This window comes from Scyliorhinus torazame, chromosome 29 (assembly GCF_047496885.1).
Source record: "Scyliorhinus torazame isolate Kashiwa2021f chromosome 29, sScyTor2.1, whole genome shotgun sequence".
In the NCBI taxonomy this organism is placed as follows: domain Eukaryota; kingdom Metazoa; phylum Chordata; class Chondrichthyes; order Carcharhiniformes; family Scyliorhinidae; genus Scyliorhinus; species Scyliorhinus torazame.
The window spans coordinates 6,558,653-6,582,553 of NC_092735.1; the positions used below are offsets into that span (position 1 = coordinate 6,558,653).

Genomic DNA, 23,901 nt, shown 5'->3' on the forward strand with positions numbered 1-23,901 from the left:
TGACCTCGGCTCGCACCATGCGACGCCCCCTCCTTCCTGCTTCTCTATTCCCGCCATGATTATCATAGCGCGGGAACCAAGCCCGCGCTTCTCCCTTGGCCCCGCCCCCAATGGCCAACGCCCCATCTCCTCCACCTCCCCTCCTCCCCCCATCACCACCTGTGGAAGAGAGAAAAGTTACCACATCGCAGGATTAGTACATAAAACTCCTCTTTCCCCCCTTTTTTTTTAACCCCCCTCTTCGCCCCCCACATTCGCCCCACCACTTTGTTCAAACGTTCTTTTTAATAACCCGCTCATTCCAGTTTTTCTTCCACAATAAAAGTCCACGCTTCATCCGCCGTCTCAAAGTAGTGGTGCCTCCCTCGATATGTGACCCACAGTCTTGCCGGTTGCAGCATTCCAAATTTTATCTTCTTTTTATGAAGCACCGCCTTGGCCCGATTAAAGCTCGCCCTCCTTCTCGCCACCCTCCGCACTCCAGTCTTGATAAACGCGGATCACCGCGTCTCCCATTTACTGCTCTGAGTTTTCTTTGCCCATCTAAGGACCATTTCTCTATCCTTAAAACGGAGGAATCTCACCACTATGGCTCTGGGAATTTCTCCTGCTCTCGGTCCTCGCGCCATCACTCGGTATGCTCCCTCCACCTCCAACGGACCCGCCGGGGCCTCCGCTCCCATTAACGAGTGCAGCATCGTGCTCACATATGCCCCGACGTCCGCTCCCTCCGCACCTTCAGGAAGACCAAGAATCCTCAGGTTGTTCCTCCTTGCATTGTTCTCCAGTGCCTCCAACCTTTCCACACATCGTTTCTGATGTGCCTCATGCGTCTCCGTCTTCACCACCAGGCCCTGTATGTCGTCCTCATTCTCGGCTGCTTTTGCCTTCACGACCCGAAGCTCCCGCTCCTGGGTCTTTTGTTCCTCCTTTAGCCCTTCGATCGCCTGTAGTATCGGGGCCAACAGCTCTTTCTTCATTTCCTTTTTGAGCTCTTCCACACAGCATTTCAAGAACTCTTGTTGTTCAGGGCCCCATGTTAAACTGCCACCTTCCGACGCCATCTTGGTTTTTGCTTGCCTTCCTTGCCGCTGTTCTAAAGGATCCACTGTAATCCGGCCACTTTCTCCTCCTTTTTTCATCCGTATCCAGGGGGGCATTCCCTTCTGGTTTACCGCACAGTGTTTTTAGCTGTCAAAATTGCCGTTGGGGCTCCTATCAATAGCCCAAAAGTCCGTTTCACCGGGAGCTGCCGAAAAGTGCGACTCAGCTGGTCATCGCCGCACCCGGAAGTCCGCAGTTTGTGTTCGATGACACTGACCTGTAACTCCTTGGGAGGTTCCAGGCCGCTATACAAATAAAATTTATTGCTGTTACTTGAAATCTTTTAAACAGCTCTGTTCCCCGACCTATGTTGGCTCCCGGTCAAGCAATGTCTTAACTTCACAATTCCCATCCTTGTCTTCTAATCCCTTTATGGCCTCGCTCGTCCCTATCTCTGCGATCGGCACGGCAGCACAGTGGTTAGCGCCAGGGACCCGGGTTCGATTCCCCGCTGGGTCACTGCCTGTGCGGAGTCTGCATGTTCTCCCCCCGTGTCCTGCGTGGGTTTCCTCCGGGTGCTCCGGTTTCCTCTCACAGTCCAAAGATGTGCAGATTAGGGGGATTGGCCAAACATATGCATGTTAGGTGGGGCTATGGGGTTACCGAGATAGGGTGTCCTTTCAGTGGGTCGTTGCAGACTCGATGGGCTGAATGGCCTCCTTCACTGTAGGGATTCTATGATATTGTAGTTCTATGATTCCCTAGGCTGCTTTCTACGGTGCATGTGTAAGAATTGGTAAGAGTCAGTGTGGACATGCTAAATTTCCTTAATTTCCTGAGGAAGTATAGGCATAGTTGTGCTTTCTTGGTGGTAGCGTTGACGTGGGTGGACCAGGACAGAGCGTTGGTGATGTGCACACCTAGGAATTTGAAACTGCTAACCATCTCCACCTCGGCCCCGTTGATGCTGACAGGGGCGTGTACAGTACTTTGCTTCCTGAAGTCAATGACCAGCTCTTTAGTTTTGTTGACATTGAGGGAGAGGTTGTTGTCATTACACCGCTCCACTGGGTTCTCTATCTCCCTCCAGTACTCTGGCTTGTTGTTGTTTGAGATCCGACCCACAACTGCCGTGCCATCAGCCAACTTGTAGATGGAGTTGGAGCTGTATTTTTCACACAGTCGTGTGTGTACAGAGGTAGAGTAGGGGGCTAAGTACGCAGCCACGCGGGGCCCCGGTATTGAGGAATATCATGGAGGAGGTTGTTTAACCTTACAGATTGTGGTCTGTGGGCCAGGAAAACAAGCATCCATTTGCAGAGGGAGGAGCCAAGACCGAGGTTTTGGAGTCTAGATCTGGGGTTGGCTGGGATTATGGTGTTGAAGGCGGAGCTGTAGTCAATGAACAGGAGTCTGACGTAGGTGTCCCTGTTGTCGGGATGCTCCAGGGATGAGTGCAGGGCCAGGGAGGTAGCATCTGCTGTGGACATGTTGTGGCGGTAGGTGAATTGCAATGGATCAAGGCATTCTGGAAGGTTGACATTAGTCACAGGGAAGTCTCGTCATGATTGTCCCGGTGGGGGGGGGGGGGGGGGGGGGGGGGCAGGTGGCAGTGATGTAAAGGGGATTCCCGCTGAACTTTTAAAAAAAAAATCTAGATTGGTGGCTGAGTCCACCCTACCAGCTGGGCGTCATGGGACCCACCTCTTGTATATTTTTTTCAGAGTTTCTCATGATACGGGGGAGGAAGCCGCTATTGGGGCCGACAGCTTCACCGCTACTTTTCCCGCCACTTTCCTTATGAACAGAAGAAATTAGCGTACTTTATGGTGTGTCTGGACAAAGGAGTTGCTTCCAGGGCCCTAGCCTGAGCAGAAGCTTTTCAGCTTGTTCCAAAAAAAAAAAAATCCCCTCTCCAAGGATTCTGCACCAATATAAGCAAGTAAAACCTGGTTGTTAACTTTATACAGAAGTGGTATTTGAAATACATGGGTTTACTTAATTGGAATGTAGAGGCAGATTTCAGGAAGCAAGTTAAGATGTCGTACCTGTTAACTATGAAGCTATTTCTTGGTTGCTAATGTGTTTAATTCTGTGTTCAAATGAAAGTTTGTTTTAATATAAAAGCTATCTGGTCAGTGTTTTTTAAAACTTTGTTTTAAATTTAGAGTTTTCCAATTAAGGGGCAATTTCGCGTGGCCAATCCACCTACCCTGCACATCTTTGGGGGCAAAACCCACACAAACACGGGGAGAATGTGCAAACTCCACACGGACAGTGACCCAGAGCCGGGATCGAACCTGGGACCTCGGTGCCGTGAGGCAGCAGGGCTAACCCACTGTGCCACCGCTACCTAGTCAGTGTTATCACTCCTGTGTTGCAGTAACGTTCCCTCACAGTTCTGTCAGGTGCAAATAGTTGGGTTCTCATCCGGAACCTTAACCAAAGTTGGGGTTGTGGTCTGGACCCATAACATCGCCTACTGTGACACCTAAAAACAATAACTTCCGCTCTCGATTGCAAAGAGCAGTGTGCCAACTTAAATGTCTGGCTTGCAAAGGAGCACATTGACGTATTGAACTCAAAAGCGTAAGGAAATTGATGATGGAAGTGATTTGAGAGGAGCTGACATCTGCACAATTCCAGGCAGGATTCCCTTATCAGACGCACAGTGTGTGCCTCATGTTTTCCTGCTGTTTTCTTTCCACACTTTAACACTGACCTCTGGCGAGAGGCGCTGATGAATTGAACAGGAAGTCAAGCATCTTAGAACCTTGTGAGGTATTAAACAATTGATGCCATGAACAAGCATTGAACGGGAACACACAGCTGCTGAAACCTCCTTTGGTCCCAGTGAATCATCTCAACCCTTCAGGGTATTACACCCATTACGCAGACAGAAATAAAGACTTGCATTGATGTAGCGCCTTTCATGGTCACCGGGTATCTTCAAAGCGTTTTGCCACCAATGACGTGCTTTAGGAAGTTTAGCCACAGGTGTAATGTAGGAAAAGCAGCAGCCAATTTGCGCACAGCAAGATTCCAAAAGCAGCATAAGAACTAGGAGCAGGAGTAGGCCATCTGGCCCCTCGAGCCTGCTCCACCATTCAATGAGATCATGGCTGATCTTTTGTGGACTCAGCTCCACTTTCCGGCCCGAATACCATAACCCTTAATCCCTTTATTCTTCAAAAAACTATCTTTATCTTAAAAACATTTAATGAAGGAGCCTCTACTGCTTCACTGGGCAAGGAATTCCATAAATTCACACAGAAATTGGGTGAAGAAGTTCCTCCTAAACTCAGTCCTAAGTCTATTTAGTATGGGGTATGGTGTCTGTGGGGTTTGGGGAGAGTTGTGGACGGGGTATGGTATCTGTGGGGTTTGGGGAGAGTTGTGGACGGGGTATGGTGTCTGTGGGGTTTGGGGAGAGTTGTGGACGGGGTATGGTGTCTGTGGGGTTTGGGGAGAGTTGTACACGGGGTATGGTGACTGTGGGGTTTGGGGAGTGTTGTGGACGGGGTATGGTGTCTGTGGGGTTTGGGGAGAGTTGTGGACGGGGTATGGTGTCTGTGGGGTTTGGGGAGTGTTGTGGATGGGGTATGGTGTCTGTGGGGTTTGGGGCGAGTTGTGGACGGGGTACGGTGTCTGTGGTGTTTGGGGAGAGTTGTGGACGGGGTATGGTGTCTGTGGGGTTTGGGGAGTGTTGTGGACGGGGTATGGTGTCTGTGGGGTTTGGGGAGAGTTGTGGATGGGGTATGGTGTCTGTGGGGTTTGGGGAGAGTTGTGGACGGGGTATGGTATCTGTGGGGTTTGGGGAGAGTTGTGGACGGGGTATGGTGACTGTGGGGTTTGGGGAGAGTTGTTGACGGGGTATGGTGTCTGTGGGGTTTGGGGAGTGTTGTGGACGGGGTACGGTGTCTGTGGGGTTTGGGGAGAGTTGTGGACGGGGTATGGTGTCTGTGGGGTTTGGGGAGAGTTGTGGACGGGGTATGGTGTCTGTGGGGTTTGGGGAGTGTTGTGGACGGGGTATGGTGTCTGTGGGGTTTGGGGAGTGTTGTGGATGGGGTATGGTGTCTGTGGGGTTTGGGGAGAGTTGTGGACGGGGTATGGTGACTGTGGGGTTTGGGGAGTGTTGTGGACGGGGTATGGTGTCTGTGGGGTTTGGGGAGTGTTGTGGATGGGGTATGGTGTCTGTGGGGTTTGGGGAGAGTTGTGGTTGGGGTATGGTGTCTGTGGGGTTTGGGGAGAGTTGTGGACGGGGTATGGTGTCTGTGGAGTGTGGGGAGTGTTGTGGACGGAGTATGGTGTCTGTGGGATTTGGGGAGTGTTGTGGACGGGGTCTGGTGTCTGTGGGGTTTGGGGAGTGTTGTGGACGGGGTATGGTGTCTGTGGGGTTTGGGGAGAGTTGTGGACGGGGTATGGTGTCTGTGGAGTGTGGGGAGTGTTGTGGACGGGGTATGGTGTCTGTGGGGTTTGGGGAGAGTTGTGGACGGGGTATGGTGTCTGTGGGGTTTGGGGAGTGTTGTGGATGGGGTATGGTGTCTGTGGGGTTTGGGGCGAGTTGTGGACGGGGTACGGTGTCTGTGGTGTTTGGGGAGAGTTGTGGACGGGGTATGGTGTCTGTGGGGTTTGGGGAGTGTTGTGGACGGGGTATGGTGTCTGTGGGGTTTGGGGAGAGTTGTGGATGGGGTATGGTGTCTGTGGGGTTTGGGGAGAGTTGTGGACGGGGTATGGTATCTGTGGGGTTTGGGGAGAGTTGTGGACGGGGTATGGTGACTGTGGGGTTTGGGGAGAGTTGTTGACGGGGTATGGTGTCTGTGGGGTTTGGGGAGTGTTGTGGACGGGGTACGGTGTCTGTGGGGTTTGGGGAGAGTTGTGGACGGGGTATGGTGTCTGTGGGGTTTGGGGAGAGTTGTGGACGGGGTATGGTGTCTGTGGGGTTTGGGGAGTGTTGTGGACGGGGTATGGTGTCTGTGGGGTTTGGGGAGTGTTGTGGATGGGGTATGGTGTCTGTGGGGTTTGGGGAGAGTTGTGGACGGGGTATGGTGACTGTGGGGTTTGGGGAGTGTTGTGGACGGGGTATGGTGTCTGTGGGGTTTGGGGAGTGTTGTGGATGGGGTATGGTGTCTGTGGGGTTTGGGGAGAGTTGTGGTTGGGGTATGGTGTCTGTGGGGTTTGGGGAGAGTTGTGGACGGGGTATGGTGTCTGTGGAGTGTGGGGAGTGTTGTGGACGGAGTATGGTGTCTGTGGGATTTGGGGTGTGTTGTGGACGGGGTCTGGTGTCTGTGGGGTTTGGGGAGTGTTGTGGACGGGGTATGGTGTCTGTGGAGTGTGGGGAGTGTTGTGGACGGGGTATGGTGTCTGTGGGGTTTGGGGAGAGTTGTGGATGGGGTATGGTGTCTGTGGAGTGTGGGGAGTGTTGTGGACGGGGTATGGTGTCTGTGGGATTTGGGGTGTGTTGTGGACGGGGTCTGGTGTCTGTGGGGTTTGGGGAGAGTTGTGGACGGGGTATGGTGTCTGTGGAGTGTGGGGAGTGTTGTGGACGGGGTATGGTGTCTGTGGGGTTTGGGGAGAGTTGTGGATGGGGTATGGTGTCTGTGGGGTTTGGGGAGTGGTGTGGACGGGGTATGGTGTCCTGTGGGGTTTGGGGAGAGTTGAGGATGGGGTATGGTGTCTGTGGGGTTTGGGGCGAGTTGTGGACGGGGTACGGTGTCTGTGGGGTTTGGGGAGAGTTGAGGACGGGGTACGGTGTCTGTGGGGTTTGGGGAGAGTTGTGGACGGGGTACGGTGTCTGTGGGGTTTGGGGAGAGTTGAGGACGGGGTATGGTGTCTGTGGGGTTTGGGGAGAGTTGTGGACGGGGTATGGTGTCTGTGGGGTTTGGGGAGAGTTGTGGACGGGGTATGGTGTCTGTGGGGTTTGGGGAGTGTTGTGGATGGGGTATGGTGTCTGTGGGGTTTGGGGCGAGTTGTGGACGGGGTACGGTGTCTGTGGTGTTTGGGGAGAGTTGTGGACGGGGTATGGTGTCTGTGGGGTTTGGGGAGTGTTGTGGACGGGGTATGGTGTCTGTGGGGTTTGGGGAGAGTTGTGGATGGGGTATGGTGTCTGTGGGGTTTGGGGAGAGTTGTGGACGGGGTATGGTATCTGTGGGGTTTGGGGAGAGTTGTGGACGGGGTATGGTGACTGTGGGGTTTGGGGAGAGTTGTTGACGGGGTATGGTGTCTGTGGGGTTTGGGGAGTGTTGTGGACGGGGTACGGTGTCTGTGGGGTTTGGGGAGAGTTGTGGACGGGGTATGGTGTCTGTGGGGTTTGGGGAGAGTTGTGGACGGGGTATGGTGTCTGTGGGGTTTGGGGAGTGTTGTGGACGGGGTATGGTGTCTGTGGGGTTTGGGGAGTGTTGTGGATGGGGTATGGTGTCTGTGGGGTTTGGGGAGAGTTGTGGACGGGGTATGGTGACTGTGGGGTTTGGGGAGTGTTGTGGACGGGGTATGGTGTCTGTGGGGTTTGGGGAGTGTTGTGGATGGGGTATGGTGTCTGTGGGGTTTGGGGAGAGTTGTGGTTGGGGTATGGTGTCTGTGGGGTTTGGGGAGAGTTGTGGACGGGGTATGGTGTCTGTGGAGTGTGGGGAGTGTTGTGGACGGAGTATGGTGTCTGTGGGATTTGGGGAGTGTTGTGGACGGGGTCTGGTGTCTGTGGGGTTTGGGGAGTGTTGTGGACGGGGTATGGTGTCTGTGGGGTTTGGGGAGAGTTGTGGACGGGGTATGGTGTCTGTGGAGTGTGGGGAGTGTTGTGGACGGGGTATGGTGTCTGTGGGGTTTGGGGAGAGTTGTGGACGGGGTATGGTGTCTGTGGGGTTTGGGGAGTGTTGTGGATGGGGTATGGTGTCTGTGGGGTTTGGGGCGAGTTGTGGACGGGGTACGGTGTCTGTGGTGTTTGGGGAGAGTTGTGGACGGGGTATGGTGTCTGTGGGGTTTGGGGAGTGTTGTGGACGGGGTATGGTGTCTGTGGGGTTTGGGGAGAGTTGTGGATGGGGTATGGTGTCTGTGGGGTATGGGGAGAGTTGTGGACGGGGTATGGTATCTGTGGGGTTTGGGGAGAGTTGTGGACGGGGTATGGTGACTGTGGGGTTTGGGGAGAGTTGTTGACGGGGTATGGTGTCTGTGGGGTTTGGGGAGTGTTGTGGACGGGGTACGGTGTCTGTGGGGTTTGGGGAGAGTTGTGGACGGGGTATGGTGTCTGTGGGGTTTGGGGAGAGTTGTGGACGGGGTATGGTGTCTGTGGGGTTTGGGGAGTGTTGTGGACGGGGTATGGTGTCTGTGGGGTTTGGGGAGTGTTGTGGATGGGGTATGGTGTCTGTGGGGTTTGGGGAGAGTTGTGGACGGGGTATGGTGACTGTGGGGTTTGGGGAGTGTTGTGGACGGGGTATGGTGTCTGTGGGGTTTGGGGAGTGTTGTGGATGGGGTATGGTGTCTGTGGGGTTTGGGGAGAGTTGTGGTTGGGGTATGGTGTCTGTGGGGTTTGGGGAGAGTTGTGGACGGGGTATGGTGTCTGTGGAGTGTGGGGAGTGTTGTGGACGGAGTATGGTGTCTGTGGGATTTGGGGTGTGTTGTGGACGGGGTCTGGTGTCTGTGGGGTTTGGGGAGTGTTGTGGACGGGGTATGGTGTCTGTGGAGTGTGGGGAGTGTTGTGGACGGGGTATGGTGTCTGTGGGGTTTGGGGAGAGTTGTGGATGGGGTATGGTGTCTGTGGAGTGTGGGGAGTGTTGTGGACGGGGTATGGTGTCTGTGGGATTTGGGGTGTGTTGTGGACGGGGTCTGGTGTCTGTGGGGTTTGGGGAGAGTTGTGGACGGGGTATGGTGTCTGTGGAGTGTGGGGAGTGTTGTGGACGGGGTATGGTGTCTGTGGGGTTTGGGGAGAGTTGTGGATGGGGTATGGTGTCTGTGGGGTTTGGGGAGTGGTGTGGACGGGGTATGGTGTCCTGTGGGGTTTGGGGAGAGTTGAGGATGGGGTATGGTGTCTGTGGGGTTTGGGGCGAGTTGTGGACGGGGTACGGTGTCTGTGGGGTTTGGGGAGAGTTGAGGACGGGGTACGGTGTCTGTGGGGTTTGGGGAGAGTTGTGGACGGGGTACGGTGTCTGTGGGGTTTGGGGAGAGTTGAGGACGGGGTATGGTGTCTGTGGGGTTTGGGGAGAGTTGAGGACGGGGTACGGTGTCTGTGGGGTTTGGGGAGAGTTGTGGACAGGGTATGGTGTCTGTGGGGTTTGGGGAGTGTTGTGGACGGGGTATGGTGTCTGTGGGGTTTGGGGAGAGTTGTGGACAGGGTATGGTGTCTGTGGGGTTTGGGGAGAGTTGTGGAGGGGGTATGGTGTCTGTGGGGTTTGGGGAGTGTTGTGGACGGGGTATGGTGTCTGTGGGGTTTGGGGAGAGTTGTGGACGGGGTATGGTGTCTGTGGGGTTTGGGGAGAGTTGTGGACGGGGTATGGTGTCTGTGGGGTTTGGGGAGTGTTGTGGACGGGGTACGGTGTCTGTGGGGCTTGGGGAGAGTTGTGGACGGGGTATGGTGTCTGTGGGGTTTGGGGAGAGTTGTGGACGGGGTATGGTGCCTGTGGGGTTTGGGGAGTGTTGGTGACAGGGTATGGTGTCTGTGGGGTTTGGGGAGAGTTGTGGACGGGATATGGTGTCTGTGGGGTTTGGGGAGAGTTGTGGACGGGGTATGGTGTCTGTGGGGTTTGGGGAGAGTTGTGGACGGGGTATGGTGTCTGTGGGGTTTGGGGAGTGTTGTGGACGGGGTACGGTGTCTGTGGGGCTTGGGGAGAGTTGTGGACGGGGTATGGTGTCTGTGGGGTTTGGGGAATGTTGTGGATGGGGTACGGTGTCTGTGGGGTTTGGGGAGAGTTGTGGACGGGGTATGGTGTCTGTGGGGTTTGGGGAGAGTTGTGGACGGGGTATGGTGTCTGTGGGGTTTGGGGAGTGTTGTGGACGGGGTACGGTGTCTGTGGGGCTTGGGGAGAGTTGTGGACGGGGTATGGTGTCTGTGGGGTTTGGGGAGAGTTGTGGACGGGGTATGGTGCCTGTGGGGTTTGGGGAGTGTTGGTGACAGGGTATGGTGTCTGTGGGGTTTGGGGAGAGTTGTGGACGGGATATGGTGTCTGTGGGGTTTGGGGAGAGTTGTGGACGGGGTATGGTGTCTGTGGGGTTTGGGGAGAGTTGTGGACGGGGTATGGTGTCTGTGGGGTTTGGGGAGTGTTGTGGACGGGGTACGGTGTCTGTGGGGCTTGGGGAGAGTTGTGGACGGGGTATGGTGTCTGTGGGGTTTGGGGAATGTTGTGGATGGGGTACGGTGTCTGTGGGGTTTGGGGAGTGTTGTGGACGGGGTATGGTGTCTGGGGTTTGGGGAGAGTTGTGGACGGGGTATGGTGTCTGTGGGGTTTGGGGAGAGTTGTGGACGGGGTATGGTGTCTGTGGGGTTTGGGGAATGTTGTGGATGGGGTACGGTGTCTGTGGGGTTTGGGGAGTGTTGTGGACGGGGTATGGTGTCTGGGGTTTGGGGAGAGTTGTGGACGGGGTATGGTGTCTGTGGGGTTTGGGGAGAGTTGTGGACGGGGTATGGTGTCTGTGGGGTTTGGGGAATGTTGTGGATGGGGTACGGTGTCTGTGGGGTTTGGGGAGTGTTGTGGACGGGGTATGGTGTCTGGGGTTTGGGGAGAGTTGTGGACGGGGTATGGTGTCTGTGGGGTTTGGGGAGTGTCGAGGACGGGGTATGGTGTCTGTGGGGTTTGGGGAGTGTTGTGGACGGGGTATGGTGTCCTGTGGGGTTTGGGGAGAGTTGAGGACGGGGTATGGTGTCTGTGGGGTTTGGGGAGTGTTGTGGACGGGGTATGGTGTCCTGTGGGGTTTGGGGAGGGTTGAGGATGGGCTATGGTGTCTGTGGGGTTTGGGGAGTGTTGTGGACGGGGTATGGTGTCTGTGGGGTTTGGGGAGTGTTGTGGACGGGGTATGGCGTCCTGTGGGGTTTGGGGAGAGTTGTGGACGGGGTATGGTGTCTGTGGGGTTTGGGGAGTGTTGTGGACGGGTATGGTGTCTGTGGGGTTTGGGGAGAGTTGTGGACGGGGTCTGGTGACTGTGGTGTTTGGGGAGTGTTGTGGACGGGGTATGGTGTCTGTGGGGTTTGGGGAGAGTTGTGGACGGGGTATGGTGACTGTGGGGTTTGGGGAGTGTTGTGGACGGGGTATGGTGACTGTGGGGTTTGGGGAGTGTTGTGGACGGGGTATGGTGTCTGTGGGGTTTGGGGAGAGTTGTGGACGGGGTATGGTGTCTGTGGGGTTTGGGGAGTGTTGTGGACGGGGTACGGTGTCTGTGGAGTTTGGGGAGTGCTGTGGACGCGGTATGGTGACTGTGGAGTGTGGGGAGTGTTGTGGACGGGGTATGGTGACTGTGTGGTTAGGGGAGAGTTGAGGACCGGGTATGGTGTCTGTGGGGTTTGGGGAGTGTTGTGGACGGGGGTATGGTGACTGTGGGGTTTGGGGAGTGTTGTGGACGGGGTATGGTGACTGTGGGGTTTGGGGAGTGTTGTGGACGGGGTCTGGTGTCTGTGGGGTTTGGGGAGTGTTGTGGACGGGGTATGGTGTCTGTGGGGTTTGGGGAGAGTTGTGGACGGGGTATGGTGTCTGTGGGGTTTGGGGAGAGTTGAGGACGGGGTATGGTGTCTGTGGGGTTTGGGGAGAGTTGTGGACGGGGTATGGTGACTGTGGGGTTTGGGGAGAGTTGTGGACGGGGTATGGTGACTGTGGGGTTTGGGGAGAGTTGTGGACGGGGTATGGTGACTGTGGGGTTTGGGGAGTGTTGTGGACGGGGTATGGTGACTGTGGGGTTTGGGGAGTGTTGTGGACGGGGTATGGTGTCTGTGGGGTTTGGGGAGAGTTGTGGACGGGGTATGGTGACTGTGGGGTTTGGGGAGTGCTGTGGACGGGGTATGGTGACTGTGGGGTTTGGGGAGTGTTGTGGACGGGGTATGGTGACTGTGGGGTTTGGGGAGTGCTGTGGACGGGGTATGGTGTCTGTCGGGTTTGGGGAGTGTTGTGGACGGGGTATGGTGTCTGTGGGGTTTGGGGAGTGTTGTGGACGGGGTTTGGTGTCTGTGGGGTTTGGGGAGAGTTGTGGACGGGGTATGGTGTCTGTGGGGTTTGGGGAGTGTTGTGGACGGGGTCTGGTGTCTGTGGGGTTTGGGGAGTATTGTGGACGGGGTATGGTGTCTGTGGGGTTTGGGGAGTGTTGTGGGTGGGGTATGGTGACTGTGGGGTTTGGGGAGTGTTGTGGACGGGGTATGGTGTCTGTGGGGTTTGGGGAGTGTTGTGGACGGGGTATGGTGTCTGTGGGGTTTGGGGAGTGTTGTGGACGGGGTATGGTGTCTGTGGGGTTTGGGGAGTGTTGTGGACGGGGTATGGTGTCTGTGGGGTTTGGGGAGAGTTGTGGACGGGGTATGGTGTCTGTGGGGTTTGGGGAGAGTTGTGGATGGGATATGGTGTCTGTGGGGTTTGGGGAATGTTGTGGACGGGGTATGGTGTCTGTGGGGTTTGGGGAGAGTTGTGGACGGGGTACGGTGTCTGTGGTGTTTGGGGAGAGTTGTGGACGTGGTATGGTGTCTGTGGGGTTTGGGGAGAGTTGTGGACGGGGAATGGTGTCTGTGGGGTTTGGGGAGAGTTGTGGACGGGGTATGGTGTCTGTGGGGTTTGGGGAGAGTTGTGGATGGGGTATGGTGTCTGTGGGGTTTGGGGAATGTTGTGGACGGGGTATGGTGTCTGTGGGGTTTGGGGAGAGTTGTGGACGGGGTATGGTGACTGTGGGGTTTGGGGAGAGTTGTGGACGGGGTACGGTGTCTGTGGTGTTTGGGGAGAGTTGTGGACGGGGTATGGTGACTGTGGGGTTTGGGGAGTGTTGTGGACGGGGTATGGTGTCTGTGGGGTTTGGGGAGAGTTGTGGACGGGGTATGGTGACTGTGGGGTTTGGGGAGAGTTGTGGACGGGGTATGGTGTCTGTGGGGTTTGGGGAGAGTTGTGGACGGGGTATGGTGACTGTGGGGTTTGGGGAGTGTTGTGGACGGGGTATGGTGTCTGTGGGGTTTGGGGAGTGTTGTGGACGGGGTATGGTGTCTGTGGGGTTTGGGGAGTGTTGTGGACGGGGTATGGTGTCTGTGGGGTTTGGGGAGTGTTGTGGACGGGGTATGGTTACTGTGGGGTTTGGGGAGTGTTGTGGACGGGGTATGGTGTCTGTGGGGTTTGGGGAGTGTTGTGGACGGGGTATGGTGTCTGTGGGGTTTGGGGAGTGTTGTGGACGGGGTATGGTGTCTGTGGGGTTTGGGGAGTGTTGTGGACGTGGTATGGTGTCTGTGGGGTTTGGGGAGAGTTGTGGACGGGTATGGTGTCTGTGGGGTTTGGGGAGAGTTTTGGACGGGGTATGGTGTCTCTGGGGTTTGGGGAGAGTTGTGGACGGGGTATGGTGTCTGTGGGGTTTGGGGAATGTTGTGGACGGGGTATGGTGACTGTGGGGTTTGGGGAGTGTTGTGGACGGGGTATGGTGTCTGTGGGGTTTGGGGAGAGTTGTGGACGGGGTATGGTGACTGTGGGGTTTGGGGAGAGTTGTGGACGGGGTATGGTGTCTGTGGGGTTTGGGGAGAGTTGTGGACGGGGTATGGTGTCTGTGGGGTTTGGGGAGTGTTGTGGACGGGGTATGGTGTCTGTGGGGTTTGGGGAGTGTTGTGGACGGGGTATGGTGACTGTGGGGTTTGGGGAGTGTTGTGGACGGGGTATGGTGTCTGTGGGGTTTGGGGAGTGTTGTGGACGGGGTATGGTGTCTGTGGGGTTTGGGGAGTGTTGTGGACGGGGTATGGTGACTGTGGGGTTTGGGGAGAGTTGTGGACGAGGAATGGTGTCTGTGGGGTTTGGGGAGAGTTGTGGACGGGGAATGGTGTCTGTGGGGTTTGGGGAGAGTTGTGGACGGGGTATGGTGTCTATGGGGTTTGGGGAGTGTTGTGGACGGGGCACGGTGTCTGTGGGGTTTGGGGAGAGTTGTGGACGGGGTACGGTGTCTGTGGGGTTTGGGGAGTGTTGTGGACGGGGTATGGTGTCTGTGGGGTTTGGGGAGTGTTGTGGATGGGGTATGGTGACTGTGGGGTTTGGGGAGTGTTGTGGACGGGGTATGGTGACTGTGGGGTTTGGGGAGTGTTGTGGATGGGGTATGGTGACTGTGGGGTTTGGGGAGTGTTGTGGACGGGGTATGGTGACTGTGGGGTTTGGGGAGTGTTGTGGACGGGGTATGGTGGCTGTGGGGTTTGGGGAGTGTTGTGGACGGGGTATGGTGTCTGTGGGGTTTGGGGAGTGTTGTGGACGGGGTATGGTGACTGTGGGGTTTGGGGAGTGTTGTGGACGGGGTATGGTGGCTGTGGGGTTTGGGGAGTGTTGTGGACGGGGTATGGTGACTGTGGGGTTTGGGGAGTGTTGTGGACGGGGTATGGTGTCTGTGGGGTTTGGGGAGTGTTGTGGACGGGGTATGGTGACTGTGGGGTTTGGGGAGAGTTGTGGACGGGGTATGGTGTCTGTGGGGTTTGGGGCGAGTTGTGGACGGGGTATGGTGTCTGTGGGGTTTGGGGAGAGTTGTGGACGGGGTATGGTGACTGTGGGGTTTGGGGAGTGTTGTGGACGGGGTATGGTGACTGTGGGGTTTGGGGAGTGCTGTGGACGGGGTCTGGTGTCTGTCGGGTTTGGGGAGTGTTGTGGACGGGGTATGGTGTCTGTGGGGTTTGGGGAGTGTTGTGGACGGGGTATGGTGTCTGTGGGGTTTGGGGAGTGTTGTGGACGGGGTACGGTGTCTGTGGGGTTTGGGGCGAGTTGTGGACGGGGTATGGTGTCTGTGGGGTTTGGGGAGTGTTGTGGACGGGGTATGGTGTCTGTGGGGTTTGGGGAGTGTTGTGGACGGGGTATGGTGTCTGTGGAGTGTGGGGAGTGTTGTGGACGGGGTATGGTGTCTGTGGGGTTTGGGGAGAGTTGTGGACGGGGTCTGGTGTCTGTGGGGTTTGGGGAGAGTTGTGGACGGGGTATGGTGTCTGTGGGGTTTGGGGAGTGTTGTGGACGGGGTATGGTGTCTGTGGGGTTTGGGGAGAGTTGTGGACGGGGTGTGGTGTCTGTGGGGTTTGGGGAGAGTTGTGGACGGGGTATGGTGTCTGTGGAGTTTGGGGAGGGTTGTGGACGGGGTATGGTGTCTGTGGGATTTGAACAAACAAAGAACAAAGAAATGTACAGCACAGGAACAGGCCCTTCGGCCCTCCAAGCCCGTGCCGACCATACTGCCCGACTAAACTACAATCTTCTACACTTCCTGGGTCCGTATCCTTCTATTCCCATCCTATTCATATATTTGTCAAGATGCCCCTTAAATGTCCCTATCGTCCCTGCTTCTACTACCTCCTCCGGTAGCGAGTTCCAGGTACCCACTACCCTCTGCGTAAAAAACTTGCCTCGTACATCTACTCTAAACCTTGCCCCTCTCACCTTAAACCTATGCCCCCTAGTAATTGACCCCTCTACCCTGGGGAAAAGCCTCTGACTATCCACTCTGTCCATGCCCCTCATAATTTTGTATACCTCTATCAGGTCGCCCCTCAACCTCCTTCGTTCCAGTGAGAACAAACCGAGTTTATTCAACCGCTCCTCATAGCTTTTGCCCTCCATACCAGGCAACATTCTGGTAAATCTCTTCTGCACCCTCTCTAAAGCCTCCACATCCTTCTGGTAGTGTGGCGACCAGAATTGAACACTATACTCCAAGTGTGGCCTAACTAAGGTTCTATACAGCTGCAACATGACTTGCCAATTCTTATACTCAATGCCCCGGCCAATGAAGGGCAGCATGCCGTATGCCTTCTTGACTACCTTCTCCACCTGTGTTGCCCCTTTCAATGACCTGTGGACCTGTACTCCTAGATCTCTTTGACTTTCAATACTCTTGAGGGTTCTACCATTCACTGTATATTCCCTACCTGCATTAGACCTTCCAAAATGCATTACCTCACATTTGTCCGGATTAAACTCCATCTGCCATCTCTCCGCCCAAGTCTCCAGACAATCTAAATCCTGCTGTATCCTCAGACAGTCCTCATCGCTATCCGCAATTCCACCAACCTTTGTGTCGTCTGCAAACTTACTAATCAGACCAGTTACATTTTCCCCCAAATCATTTATATATACTACAAAGAGCAAAGGTCCCAGCACTGATCCCTGTGGAACACCACTGGTCACAGCCCTCCAATTAGAAAAGCATCCCTCCATTGCTACCCTCTGCCTTCTATGGCCTAGCCAGTTCTGTATCCACCTTGCCAGTTCACCCCTGATCCCGTGTGACTTCATCTTTTGTACTAGTCTACCTTGTCAAAGGCCTTACTGAAGTCCATATAGACAACATCTACTGCCCTACCTGCATCAATAATCTTAGTGACCTCCTCGAAAAACTCTATCAAGTTAGTGAGACACGACCTCCCCTTCACAAAACCGTGCTGCCTCTCACTGATACGTCCATTTGCTTCCAAATGGGAGTAGATCCTGTCTCTAAGAATTCTCTCCAGTAATTTCCCTACCACTGACGTAAGGCTCACCGGCCTGTAGTTCCCGGGATTATCCTTGCTACCCTTCTTAAACAGAGGAACAACATTGGCTATTCTCCAGTCCTCCGGGACATCCCCTGAAGACAGCGAGGATCCAAAGATTTCTGTCAAGGCCTCAGCAATTTCCTCTCCAGCCTCCTTCAGTATTCTGGGGTAGATCCCATCAGGCCCTGGGGACTTATCTACCTTAATATTTTTTAAGACACCCAACACCTCGTCTTTTTATATCACAATGTGACCCAGGCTATCTACACCCCCTTCTCCAGACTCAACATCTACCAATTCCTTCTCTTTGGTGAATACTGATGCAAAGTATTCATTTAGTACCTCGCCCATTTCCTCTGGCTCCACACATAGATTCCCTTGCCTATCCTTCAGTGGGCCAACCCTTTCCCTGGCTACCCTCTTGCTTTTTATGTACGTGTAAAAAGCCTTGGGATTTTCCTTAACCCTATTTGCTAATGACTTTTCGTGACCCCTTCTAGCCCTCCTGACTCCTTGCTTAAGTTCCTTCCTACTTTCCTTATATGCCACACAGGCTTCGGCTGTTCCCAGCCTTTTAGCCCTGACAAATGCCTCCTTTTTCTTTTTGACGAGGCCTACAATATCACTCGTCATCCAAGGTTCCCGAAAATTGCCGTATTTATCTTTCTTTGGGGAGAGTTGTGGACGGGGTACGGTGTCTGTGGAGTTTGGGGAGTGTTGTGGACGGGGTATGGTGACTGTGGGGTTTGGGGAGTGTTGTGGACTAGAATGATTGGGAGTAGGTTGATTTGATCTCATTATAGTAAATGAGGTACCCTCAATAACAAAACTTAGAGATTAAACTGTAAAGAAGGCTGTATTAGACTAAGAACTATGCTCGAGCTGAGACAAGTGCTGACTGCTACACAGCCCATGAGGCAGCCCTTTATGTATGGCTCACAGATGGGTGGAGCCAGAGGCGGAGTCCCCAGGGTTCCCAGCCCGGTCTTAAAGGGACATCACCTTACATGATGATAAGGCAGTAACCGTTCATCACAGGAAGGATGTTGTAGCATTGGAAAGGGTGCAAAGGAGATTTACCAGGATGCTGCCTGGATTGGAGGGTAGGTCTTATGAGGAAAGGTTGAGGGAGCTAGGGCTTTTCTCTTTGGAGTGAAGGAGGATGAGAGGCGACTTAATAGAGGTTTATAAGATAATGAGGGGGATAGATAGAGTGGACGTTCAGAGACTATTTCCTCGGGTGGATGTAGCTGTTACAAGGGGGCATAACTGTAAGGTGTAGCGCACAAAGACTCCATGAGACGAATATAGTGAAGTCGATGAGGCTTTATTAAGCGTGTCTGTTCCCCAGCAGCCCGATAGTAAACTGGCCTGCGGGGGAAGGCACCGGCTTCTTATACTTCGCCTTCAGGGCGGAGCATGAGGTCAACGGCCAACCAGGACCCGGGATCTGTCAGCCAATGACATTAGGGCTTCCAGTCCCACATGACCCCAATACATACTACCACATAAGGTTCATGGTGGAAGATAAAGGAGGGATGTCAGAGGTAGGTTCTTTACTCAGAGAGTGGGTGGGGCGTGGAACTCACTCCCAGCTACGGTAGTGGAGTCGGACACTTTAGGAAGTGGTTATTGGATAGGCATATGAAAATCGCTTATTGTCACAAGTCGGCTTCAAATGAAGTTACTGTGAAAAGTCCCTAGTCGCCACATTCCGGCGCCTGTTCGGAGAGGCTGTTACGGGAATTGAACCGTGCTGCTGGCCTGCTTTGGTCTACTTTCAAAGCCAGCGATTTAGCCGCTGGTGACTGGGCTTCAGGATGAAAATTTACCATTTACCACCACTATGTAACATTGCAATTCAGCCGGTGTCAACTCGGTAAATGTTCAGGTGGGTGTGAATAAGACGTTGGCCCATTAATGTCCGTTTTCACGCATGGGAACGAAACAACTCTGAGGAACTTGACCATTTCTCAGAGGCTCGAGATCTTTTGGGCAGGCCGTAAGCAATGCTGGGCCTGAGATATACCCCAGCCTCAAGAGCAAAAATACAGTGCTCTAACTCACTGTCACGTGCACAATCCATCTGCTGTTAGATGTGATGTGATGGGCAGCACGGTGGCACAGTGGGTTAGCCCTGCTGCCTCACGGCGCCGAGGTCCCAGGTTCGATCCCGGCTCTGGGCCACTGTCCGTGTGGAGTTTGCACATTCTCCCCGTGTCTGCGTGGGTTTCGCCCCCACAACCCAAAGATGTGCAGGGTAGGTGGATTGGCCACGCTAAATTGCCCCTTGATTGGAAAAAATGAATTGGGTACTCTAAATGTTTTTTTAAAAGATGTGATTTTGCGATTGGGCAGCACTTACTGACCAAACCTGAGTGCGCTGATAGCTACAGCAACAACCAGTTTAGGATATTTAGTTGAGTTCATAACGTGCCTCATTTACACTTGGTCGAAATGACGGACATTCAAACGCAGGAACCCAATCTCTGCAAACAGAGACACTGACAATCCAGTGAGTCCGCACTGACCATTAAATGTCCTGGATTGAAACCCTATCCGCATGTGGCCCTCGGGGTGTCTGTGGTGGGGCAGAGACCGTTATCCATCTCCTTGTGGAATGTGTCTTTGCAAAGAAGGTCTGTAGAGAGATGAGGTGGTATTTGTCGATGTTCATCCCGAGCTGCTCCGTGACGCAGGACTCTGTGCTCGACGGGCTGTTCCCAGGGACACACACCGAGACAAACATCAACTGCTGCTGGAGGATCAGCAACTCGGAGAAAGACTCTCTTTGGTCTGCCCGAAACTTGTTGGTTTTCCAAGGAGTTGTCCTTGACAGAGTGTTGCAGGCTGGCACAATCCAAAGGCCAGGACTACGTGCTGTGGGCCGCACTACAGCTTGGGGCAGCCGCCACAGAGGGTGGCACAGTGGTTAGCACCGCTGCCTCACAGCTCCAGGGAACTGGGTTCCATGCCGTCCTTGGGTGACCGTGTGGTTTGCACGTTCTCCCCGTGTCTGCGTGGGTTTCCTCCTGGGTGTTCCGGTGTCCTCCCACAGGGGGTTAGATGGGCTAACAGGGAATGGGTGGGGTGCTCTTTCAGAAGGCTGATGTAGACTCGATGGGCCAAATGGTCTCTTTCTGCGCCCTGGGGATTCTATTCACCGATGATTCATTGTCTGGAGGCCGTGCTATTAGGTCCCCTGAGGTTGTTCAACGTCAATGAAAGCCTTTCCTTTCCCCACCATGCCGCTCGTCGGGGTACATCTCTGTGGTCAGCAATTGACCTCTGACCTCCTTGTCCAGTGCTCAACCACGAAGGACACAGCTGAGCCCAGCCCTGTCCCTCGGTCACCAGGCCACCCGGCGGTCATCCCCACCCCCTCCTCTCCCCAAGGGCCTAATTGAAGCATCTGCTCCCGGGCTGAATTGCCTCCTCCGTGCTGTAACAATTCGATCATTTTTCCCCCCAAAAAGCACACTTTATTCAGACCATTTGGAAAGGTACATTACAAAATATTCCATCTTGAAAAATAGAGAAATGCAATAAATTTTATGTGGAGGCTTTAGAGAGGGTGCAGAAGAGATTTACCAGAATGTTGCCTGGTATGGAGGGTATTAGCTATGAGGAGCGGTTGAATAAACTCGGTTTGTTCTCACTGGAACGAAGGAGGTTGAGGGGCGACCTGATAGAGGTCTACAAAACTTTGAGGGGCATAGACAGAGTGGATAGTCAGAGGCTTTTCCCCAGGGTAGAGGGGTCAATTACTAGGGGGCATAGGTTTAAGGTGCGAGGGGCAAGGTTTAGAGTAGATGTACGAGGCAAGTTTTTTACGCAGAGGGTAGTGGGTGCCTGGAACTCGCTACCGGAGGAGGTGGTGGAAGCAGGGACGATAGTGACATTTAAGGGGCATCTTGACAAATACATGAATAGGATGGGAATAGAAGGATACGGACCCAGGAAGTGTAGAAGATTGTAGTTTAGTCGGGCAGCATGGTCGGCACGGGCTTGGAGGGCCGAAGGGCCTGTTCCTGTGCTGTACGTTTCTTTGTTCTTTGTTTGTTTGTCTCCATACAGTCTGTCCCTCCCTGAGGTGCCTCGATACAATTTCAATACTCCTGATGTTCACAATGGCCAAGCCATGTCTGGCATACAGCTCGAGGGGCTTCTGTACAATTCCCAGATCCTCAGTGCTCTCTGGCTGAAAGGTCTTAGACGGCGACCTTCCCCCATTGCGCCTCTACATAGAATCTACATAGAACATACAGTGCAGAACGAGGCCATTTGGCCCATCCCTAAGAGCACCCTACTTTTAAAAAAAATTTAGAGTACCCAATTATATTTTCCAATTAAGGGGCAATTTAGCGTGGCCAATCCACCTACCCCGCACATTTTTGGGTTGGGGGGGCGAAACCCACGCAGACACGGGGAGAATGTGCAAACTCCACACGCACAGTGACCCAGAGCCGGGATCGAACCTGGGACCTCAGCGCCGTGAGGCAGCTGCGCTAACCCACTGCGCCACCGTGCTGCCCGAAGAGCGCCCTACTTAAGCCCACTCCTCCACCCTACCCCCGTTACCGCACCTAACCTTTTGGACACTCAGGGGCAATTTAGCATGGCCAATCCACCTAACCTGCACATCTTTGGAGTGTGGGAGGAAACCGGAGCACCCGGAGGAAACCCACGCAGACACGGGGAGAACGTGCAGACTCCGCACAGACAATGACCCGAGGCCGGAATCGAACTGCTAACCACTGTGCCACCGCGCCCTCCATGAAGTCCTTTTGAAGCGTGGCCTCTGTTCTAATGTAGAAACCAGGGCCAGAAATTTGAATACAGCAACAAATTCAGCAAAAAAAAAAAGTGCTTTTGGTGTTTGGCCAATGTCGTCGTGAAATGGCCAAGACATCGTCTTGTCCACAATAACATCGCTGGCAATGCCTCGTCCGATAGAAGACACCAGCAGCAGCGCGGCGCTTCGTTACTGCTGCACCAGAGAATCATCCTTGGCTTTGTTCTCAACTGGCCAGGTGGGGATTTGATCCCCCCCCCCCCCACACACACCCAACCTCCCCCCAAACCATCCCACCATGAGTGCTGCCCACAGCTGAGAGAGATGGACAAGATTCGAGAGGAATGAATCACGACCGCCACTTCCAGCTCGGCGTCCAAAAATCAGGTTGAGTCCCTTCTGCTGTACAACCTTTGGTCACCGCCAGAGAATAAATGTTTTGTACTCACCACGGAGGAGGGAGAGCGAGTCAGAGAGTCCACCGCAGGGTCCATGCCGTCGGGCAGTCGAGCAGCACAGTGTCACTGTCACTGAGGAGGTCACCCACCCTGGCTGTTGGTTGTCAGGGGAGAGGAGACTGCAGGCGGTGGACGGTCCATCGAGCTGTGGGACAAGGCTCTGTGCTGCTCTGCTAGTGCGTGGACAGGAAACTGAGGCTGGAAGCGAACATTTCCTGTCATTGTCTGAGAGCCTGGGAGAGAAGCGAGGAAAAATAATAATAGGTTCTGTTCCTGTGAACTGCAGCGGGGTGGTGACAGCAGAGAAACACAGCAAAAGGGCAGCGGGGCGGAGCAAGGGGCATGCCCCCGTTCTGGAAGACGAGCCTTTCTCTCTCTCCCATTTCCTTCCCTCGCCTCCTAGTCATGCTGCACCTCCCTGTCACCTCTCCGATTGGTGGGGTTTGAACCTGGGCCTGGGCCTCTGGACTGCGAATCCAGCGACATCACCGCCATCATCTCCCTTGCGATACGTCACGAGGTATGCAATCTTCCAGACCACCTCACAGCGCCAGGGTCCCAGGTTCGATTCCCGGCCTCGGGTCACTGTCTGTGCGGAGTCTGCACGTTCTCCCCGTGTCTGCGTGGGTTTCCTCCGGGTGCTCCGGTTTCCTCCCACAGTCCAAAGATGTGCAAGTTAGGTGGATTGGCCGTGATAAATTGCCCTTAGTGTCCAAAAGATTAGATGGAGTATTGGGTTAGGGGGACATGTGGCTAGGTAGGGTGCTCTTTCAGAGGGTCAGTATAGATTATGTAATGACCTCCAATTGGCATTATTGGTTGGCCAATTGGAGTATGAGCTACCTCAATGATCGCTCATTGAGGGGGCCCATATCAGCACCTGCGTAGGCTTTGTGAACCAGTCTTAAGTTGACTGGAATGCCAGCAGCACTGTCGGGAGCTGCTCTTAGATATAGTTATTGCAAATAAATACTGGTGTAGTGACGGTACCCCTGCCTCCTGTGGATTATTACAGACTAGATGGGCCGAATGGCCTCCATCAGCACTGCAGGGATTCTATGGACGACTAAGGGACCTTCAACCAAACTCAGCACAGACAATTGACTGAACAGGCACCACATTGATTATCCTGCCTCAGACAAACAGGGCGCAGGACTGAGACACAACAAGATGGCTGCCGTACAGCCTCCTGTCCCACGGAACCAGTCAGCCAGAGGTTGCCAACTGCGATTAAATATATTCCTGGGGGTTTCGCCACATGACTTGCCCCCGCCATTAGTCGGGCAACACACCAGGGGCGAGATTCTCCGACCCCCCACCTGGTTGGAGAATCGCCGGGGTCTGGCGTGAATCCCGCCCCCGCCGGTTGCCGAAGTCTCCGGCACCGGATATTCGGCGGGGGCGGGAATTGCGCCGCACCGGTTGGCGGGCCCCCCCCCCCGCGATTCTCCGGCCCGGATGGGCCGAAGTCCCGCCGCTAAAACGCCTGTCCCGCCGGCGTAAATTAAACCACCTACCTTACCGGCAGGACAAGGCGGCACGGGCGGGCTCAGGGGTCCTGGGGGGGGGGCGCGGGGCGATCTGGCCCCGGGGGGTGCCCCCACGGTGGCCTGGCCCGCGATCGGGGCCCACCGATCCGCGGGCGGGCCTGTGACATGGGGGCACTCTTTTCCTTCCGCCTCCGCCACGGTCTCCACCATGGTAGAGGCGGAAGAGACTCCCTCCACTGCGCATGCGTGGGAATGCCATCAGTGGCCGCTGACGCTCCCGCGCATGCGCCTCCCGGAGATGTAATTTCTGCGCCAGCAGGCGGGGCGGAAATTCCTCTGGCGCCGACCAGCCCATTAAGGTTGGGGCTCGGCCCCCAAAGGTGCGGAATGCTCCGCACCTTTGGGGCGGCGCGATGCCCGTCTGATTTGCGCCGTTTTGGGCGCCAGTCGGCGGACATTGCGCCGTTTCCGGAGAAT

At 54.8% G+C, this 23,901-nt stretch overlaps 1 protein-coding gene across 1 annotated transcript in view; it reads right to left on the reverse strand.

The window, feature by feature from the left end:
• The window catches only part of LOC140403832 (uncharacterized), a 54,469-nt gene extending 32,323 nt beyond the window's left edge, over positions 1–22,146 (reverse strand). The window contains exon 1 of the mRNA XM_072492005.1: positions 21,926–22,146. Coding sequence (XP_072348106.1) covers positions 21,926–21,970 — 45 coding nt within the window. The 5' untranslated portion in view covers positions 21,971–22,146. The remainder of the gene's footprint in view (positions 1–21,925) is intronic.
• Between the last annotated feature and the right edge of the window lie 1,755 nt (positions 22,147–23,901).